Consider the following 8,186-nt stretch of genomic DNA (forward strand, 5'->3'; position numbering starts at 1 on the left):
TCCACACCTATTGTACGGTAGAGCTGTTACCGGTTACTTCCTTTTGACACTATACGAAGTACAAACTAGATAACCAATTTGATACCAGAATAATTCTCCTTCAATGTTGGAAATTAAAGCACTTTTACTCCTATAGGTAATAATGGACGAGTTGACACAAATCACATAGTAAACCATTACATTTGTCATAATTCATAACTCCACGTAGAATCTAAAATCGATTTTTTACGAAAACTGTTGTTACGTATATAATATTCCTGTTTCCAGTGATTTTGTATTCGTTTTTCCCTATTGTTTTTAAATTGACTTGGAATTTTACCGATTAAAATCTCTCAAAATAGGTAAAAACTAGATCCAATTTGCTAATACATATTATTGAAACTAATACATTTTTCGCTGTGCTTATAGAATCAAAAATTGAATTGAAAGTTATAATCTTTTATTATTTATTTTAGACTATATTTGTATTAAATAGGTAACAGACAACAGCGCTATCCGTAGTTAATGCTCTCGAGCTTTGATATTTGTCAAGTATTAAAAATTTTCGAAATTCAAATAGATAATATTATAATATGTGATAAGGCGTTCAAAAATTGTAACAACGTGTATTAGTAGATAGTTATAATATTATATTATAATCTAAAAATCAACTACCTATAACCTAACTTATTTGTACTTATTAAAATAATTAATAATATATACATATAGGTAATATATATAAATTGCCATAGTAATTAATTGTTATGCTTCCTGTAATATCCCACTAACATTTATTTCATACAGTTGTAATTTGTAAATCAGAATATATTATTAAAATATCTATTAAAACAATGTCATATTATGCCTTTCTGCCAGATTCAAAAATATAGCCCGGTAAAATCTGTAGAACCAATTCCATTGCTGTTTGAATAAGCTCCGATACATTTGGTATACCTTAAAATAAATAAGAACAATGAATGTTTCATTCCAAACTGACAAACGTAAAATGTATGCATGTAAAGTGTTTTTCTTTTTAGCTGTAAATATATGGACAAAAATATTAAATAATTATTTTCCATTTTAACCCATTACACAAATATTGTATTAGTTGAATTTCTTTTACTCCAAAAACTTTAAATCCCTTTCTATTATTCTATAATTTTATACCCCACTTGATCAGTGTTTCTCAATCAAACCGTTTTCGTACCACCGTCCACAAGTGCGTATTAGAACGCCAAGTCCTATTCGGTGTGGAAATCGAACCGCTTAAACCTGGAGTTCGTTTATTCAATATAAAATATTCCGTTTTCGAAATGCGTTTGGCGAATCCGCACCAACTAAGATATAGCGTAATAGTGCCAATAATATAGTAATTAATTATATTGTTATATTGTTACCTAAGGTTAGGTTTGACGAAAAGAGTCCCCAGTTTTCGATAGTTAGGAACGAATCATACAGTTAAGAGACGAACATACATCAGTCACATTTCACGTACATGGATATTACTTACTTGTAGGAATATGCACAGCTTTACACCCCACATAGACGACAGTTATTTAAGATTTTATTGTATTACACATAGTAGGTATTAAAATAGTCGTGGAACACATGGTATGATGATATTTAGTGAATACTACAGATAAATATTAAACACAAGTAGGATTATTATGCACATTTGAATATTGTCGTCGTTAAATTAAATAATATTATTAATAAAACAATAGATGTTACGAGTATTAGTGTATTTATTTCAAATTGTATAAATAAATAAATATTACCTATATTATATTATTATATAAACCTATCCAAACTATTCAATATTAACTATAACATTTTAATCATTCATATAGGTATATAAAAGTTATAATTATAATTATATAGGTATACCTATTTATTTATAGGATTTTTTAATCATGAAAAATGGAATTTTTATTTTACGTTATTCATACCTCCAGATTAATTTATTGTTGTTTATCAATAATCACTTATAAAATGCGTTGAACTACTATTGTCATTGTTTACCCATTTGAATAATTTTTAATACTATGATAATATATAGTTACCATAACTATCAACTTCAGGTGGGACTGATTGAGTTTGAACAATTTGCATATCTGGAGGACCATTACCATCTATATTTTCTGTTGTTTTGATTGTTTTGAAATACCGTATAATTGGACCACCGTCTGTGTTTCTTATCATATTACTTAGAGTACGCGTTGTCATGGATCCTGAATTCAGTGCATCCATTCGATTAAACCCAGTGCTTTCAATGTCTTGTTGCATCTGAGGTAAGTCAGTGTTAATGTTTATCTGGTCCCCTTGTCCGGACTGAATATCCGTAAATGCAGGAGTAGTTGAGCCCGTCTTTGAATAATCAGAAGTATAATCTTGATCAAATGAATATGGATATGGGAATTGTGGTAGTGGTGGTGGTTGTAGATTTTGTTCAAAGTATTTCTGATATTCACCCCCAATAAATGGTCTAGAATCAAATGGATTTGCTTGTGGACCTGGGCCATGACCTGGGTGTGGACCTGGACCATGACCTGGGTGTGGACCCGAGCCATGACCTGAATGTGGGCCTGGGCCATGACCTGGGCGTGGACCATGACCTGGGCGTGGACCATGACCTGGGCGTGGACCTGTACCTTGACCTGGGCCTGGACCAAGTCTAGGTGATCCGAAATATTGTTCTTGTTGAGAATCTGACTTATATAATGAACCAGTATTTGGTATTTGGTATGTTAAATATTGATTTGATATATCAGTATTGGGTAATTGATGATCGTTAATCAGTTGACTTCCCATCTCTCCTTGTCTATTCAAAACTGTTGTTATATCTGATTGACTGTAATTTAATTGTTGGTCTGGTCCATGCTCTTGCATCATGTCAAATAATAAATTTGGTTGAGGTTCACGTCCCATCGATGGAGGTAGTGGTGGTAGAAATCCGGCAATGAAGTCGTCGTTATTTTGCTTTGGTTGAATCTCCATAGAAATACCTAAATCGTGACTCCCTGGTCCATGATGTCCTTTTGAACTTCCATTACTTTCACTACTATCTCTTTTATTTAACTTTCGTTCCTTATTACAATGACACGACTTCTTTTTATCCATAGATGACTCATCTGAAGAACTAGCTGAAGATGAAAAAGACTTACTTTGGCCTCCTCTTACATAATTAGTTGATGAATAATATTCAGAATTTCCTCCACTTCTATTTTTTGATGATCTTGTATTACGACTATTTTTAACTCTTATTTGCCCATTTCCTTTACTTTTTCCATATGATATATTTTTTGATCTGCCTCCTTTATATGTTTTCTTTTTACCATTTTTCTTTCTTTTTTTCCCCTTACCATTTCCTTTACTATACCCATTAGATATAATATATGAAGAATAATCCCCAGATGAAGCTCCATCCATTAAATGGCTGGAAGAAATCATATTACCATTATACTTACCATTATTATTATAGTTACCACTATCCATACCATTACCATTACCATAACCATAGCCATAACTATAACCATAACCACTGCTTTTTTTCATTTCCAATATTATCTGAAGATATGATATGATTTGAATTTACGATATCATTTGAGGTAGACATTCCGTCGTCAATATTGTAATCTATTTTGTTATCATTTAAGTCATCAAGTTTAATTTCATCAGCTGCTCTTCCATTTTTTATTATTGTTGTTTTGGTTTGTACAAACGAGCCTGGATTCTGAACAGCTCCAGTTTCAGATATTGAATTTCCGAGTGTATTAAATTTGTTAAAACGTATTTGTTGTACCCCGGATGGGATCCCTTTATTAAATACATTATTGTCCCTATCAACAGTTGTAGTAGTTACTGTATTATATCCTAAAGGGGTTGTTATTGATGATGCAATATTATTTGAAGATGTGTCTTCTCTATTAAATCCTATACTAGATGTACCTAAATCACCATAATCATTGTTGTCATTTATATTATGTTGTTTTAATATTGTAGTTTTCGTGCGCCTGAATGAACCTCCTTTTCGAGGTTTTCGAGATATTCTTTTAGAATTATCAAAACCATTTCCTTCGATTATATCTTCTGTTGTTGAAATTGCTTTTATTTTACTATTTTCATCCATTGAATTGGATTGTGAGGAACTTGAACCTGCAATTCTATCATTGTAATTTGTGTTTGCAGAACTCATTGTAGATATGATACTATTTGAGGGTAGTGCGTTTAAATGATGTATTCTATTATAAGATTCATTCAATTCATTTGACGGACTTTCACTTGTAGTTGTTTTTGTCACTGTAGTGTGTATTATATTTTTTTTATTACTTTGTAGATCAGAAGCTTGTTGTGAAGGTATTGATGGTAAACCAATGTTTTCCACAGTACCGATTACACTTTCTTTCAATTTATTGTTACTGTATATATCTTTCATTGATAAATCGGTTTTTGGGAAATTATTTCCATCAGATTTTTTTATAACCGTTTGTTTTACCACCTTTGTAAAAGTAGTTGGTACATTAGATTGTTGGATGATAGGAATCGTATTAGGAAATAACTCGTTATTTATCTCTTGATTTGTATGAGTTGTTGTTGCATATTTAGTCATCGAATCTCCATTATGTTGAACTAATTCAACTCTATGAATAACATTGGTATCATCATAATTATTAATATCATGAAAGTCGTCCAAGTGATCTAAATGATCTAAGTCATCAGAGAATGGTTCATGATCAATGTCATTGACACCTTCACATAGTGCCAAAAAGTTTGATGTTAGCTATTAAAAAAAAAGTTTATATATGGTTAATCATTGATTAACTAAATTATTGTACTAAATAATTTTTTAAATCATAAAACAGTTTATAAGAATAATATTGTAATATTGTAATTGTAATTTTTATTTATTTAAAAACATGTATTAATTAAATATTTTATACGTAATTAAGAATTATTTGAATTTGTCTACTCTCAAAATTACCTAACCACTATCACAAAATTAAATACCATGTCACAAAATTACCAAATTTTTATAAATGGCTTTTGAACTGCTATAGAAATTAATCAAAGGTCGTACAATCATTACAATCCTAAATATACGCATATATTCTAGTTTATTTTTTGCATGTTGATTAAAAAATGTAATTAATTATGTCTAATTACTGAAATTGAATGTGTAATTTGACACTTTGTAAATTTATCACGAATATAACCTACTTTACCCTATTGATATAGGTATCATTGTATAAAAATACATAATAAATACAAGAATTTGTCGACTTACCAGTATTGCCGTAATTAAATACAGGTTAGTTCTAATCTTCATTGTAAGGCTGTTGTAATTATAAACTGAAACTGTTTGAAAATGTGGTATTTCGTGATGTTATATTGTTTAATAACTGATCGACATAATTTGTTAATGTCAACGAGTCAACGTATGTCAATTATGACGTGAGTGTTTCTTTAATTGACAAACAAATGATTGAATAAATAAATTACTTTTATTGTCAATAATATTGGCATACTTATATGATACTTTTAATTATCGGATAGACAGTTAAATGTGTATGTATTCTTTTAATGCGGATTCAAAATCCATATTATCATTACATATTATACTATGGTTATTATTTGTAGTTAACCAAATTGTTTTATAGTTCTCAATAGACAATAGTAGTATATACCTAGTATTCATTGTTGCAAAATATTTGTTAAACATCTATGATGGCGCCACTGAATTAAATATAACAGAATTAGTAACATTTTAAACATGTAATGGCACGGAAAACATATTTCTTTGAGCATAGTTTTATAATATTTTTCCAAACATATAAAATCATTTCGTAAATTTAAAAAAACGTATGTATTAATAAATATATATTATAAATTAATATTCAATTTTATAATTGAATAATACCATAGGATATGTCAATACATTTAAACATATTTTTTTTTTTAATTACCTATATGGGGTATTCAAAAACACATTTTATTTAGCGTAATAGCGTATGGTTTCAAAAACATTAATAACATATTATTCAAAATATTGTATGATTATATTGTATATATTATTATTTAAGTAGGTAAAGGTTTTTAATTAATTTTACTCACAACGTAGTACGTGCACCTACTTGTGTTTAAGTACCTACTTACCTATTATAATTCTCAAATTGCAATATTCATTGAAAGCGCATTGTATTATTTTATTTTATACAAAACTGCTTTACCAGCTCCCCCTTTTTACATGATTGTATAACACTGCTGTAATAAAAAATGTGTAACATGTCTATTTTCTAGTTACCTAATGATTGTTTCTACAACAATTTTGTATAACATACAAATAAAATGGTTGGACGTTCTGAAAAGTAAAAAAAAAATGTAATTTTATATTTTATTTATTAATTCGTATAATATGTACCTTGTTCAAGAAAAATACTTATTGCAACGTGAAATAGCTGGGTTCAGGAAGATTTGATTTTAATTATTAAAAATTCGCCGTTTAATCCACATGACCCAGTTTGTTATTTATTTATAGTGTATACTCTATAGATAGTACTCTATACAATAATATTAATACCTATACCCATTTTCAAAAGAGAACTTACCGCTTACGCGCTTGTCGAATGATTCGATTGGTGCGTCGAGAACCACGTGATCACGCTAACAATGGGACATCGGGATGCGCGCCGCCGGACATAAATATTGGTCGTCTACCGGTATGTTCTCTTATGAAAACGGGGGGTACTATTTTAAGGGATTCCACCCGGTGATTTTCTGTCTTTCTCAAATACACGGGCGATATAGGATTTTAGACGTATATTCTTCGCTAAATATACCAATTGATCTAATGAAGCGATAAGAGATGTGAAAACAGATTTGAATTCATCGTAAAGTCTACTTGAAATCGACTTTCCCACATTTTTGATTTTAACTTCTCCAAAAATTGAAACACATCAATTTTTTAACTACTCTTTTATAAAAACATTTTTAATATTATCCCCGGATTCCTAAAAACGTTATATTAAAAAAGAGTAGTTAAAAAATTGACGTATTTCAACTTATGATGGAGATGTTAAAATAAAAAATGTGAGAAAGTCGATTTCAAGCAGACTTGACGATAAATTCAAATCCGTTTTCATAATTCTTATTGCTTCATTAAATCAATTGGTATGCTTGGCAGTTGGCAGAGAACATGACAATTATCTAAAATCCTATGTATCGCGTATGGTGTTAGACAAAAACAGAAAATCACGGTATCGGATCCCCGGTTAGGTTAGGCGCCCGGTGCCGATGCCATTTTGTCCTCAAAAATACACTCTGCGGGAATAACGATACCGCCTTGTAGAATCAACCAAATTTCATAATTCTTTTTTTAATTGCTAGAGGGAAGTATTCTACAGCCCGCGTCGATCTCTGTTTTTCAACATTTTATTCTCAAACTTTATAATATGTCTAAAAAAATACAAGATAAAAAGCATTTTTTTACAATTTCTTTAATACAATTATTTGAAATAAAATACAAAATCAGAGATTGATGCGGGTTGTAGGAAGTCTTCTTCTTTCAGATAAAAAAAAATAGTCATCAAAATCCGACAATTCTACAAAGCTTGAGAGTTATTCCCGTAGTCATTTTTTTTCGATATAATACACCCTATCGACCCCGCCTAAATAGGTATCGGGTAGAAGATTAGTGAAAAAGTCTCATAATTGAGGTGGGAACTAAAATATAAAATTTAATTTTCAAATTTTATAGAATTGTTGAAAATTTGAAAAACTGGCACCGGGACCCTTAATGTGTAGGTAAATGGTTATAGTTATTTCTTGCTAATTATAATCACAATTTCGAATAACTGTATTTTTTTTAACAACAAAATATTTCAGTTAAACTATATGAGTTAAAGTTTATAAAACATAAAAAATAATATTGTTTACCTACCACTTTTTGCAGTCAAGATTGGTTTGTTTAACTACATATATTTTAAAATAGCTATAATATTATATACTTTATTTGGAATGATATTATGTTTTAGGTCCCGATATTTCTGAGTGCTTGTACCCACCTAATACCTACTTGAAGTTTATGACATTCATTACAATGCATTGGGGGGGGGGGGGGGGGGGGGATTTAAATGTCGTATTCCAACACACCAAAGTTTTTTTTTTTTTAAATCGGCGAAATATATTTAATTACTTATTTAATATAGTAT

The 8,186-nt window shown here is 29.8% G+C and overlaps 1 protein-coding gene across 1 annotated transcript; it reads right to left on the reverse strand.

Annotated features, from left to right (window-relative positions):
* Positions 1-650: 650 nt before the first annotated feature.
* On the reverse strand, positions 651-5,648 carry LOC132941315 (putative uncharacterized protein DDB_G0282133). Its single transcript, XM_061009323.1, is given in 4 exon segments — positions 651-933; positions 2,043-3,522; positions 3,524-4,759; positions 5,264-5,648. Coding segments are annotated over 4 exon segments (2,853 nt in total). The 5' UTR covers positions 5,306-5,648; the 3' UTR covers positions 651-838.
* Between the last annotated feature and the right edge of the window lie 2,538 nt (positions 5,649-8,186).

The sequence above is a fragment of the Metopolophium dirhodum genome, chromosome 3 (genome assembly GCF_019925205.1).
Source record: "Metopolophium dirhodum isolate CAU chromosome 3, ASM1992520v1, whole genome shotgun sequence".
NCBI classification, from domain to species: Eukaryota; Metazoa; Arthropoda; class Insecta; order Hemiptera; family Aphididae; genus Metopolophium; species Metopolophium dirhodum.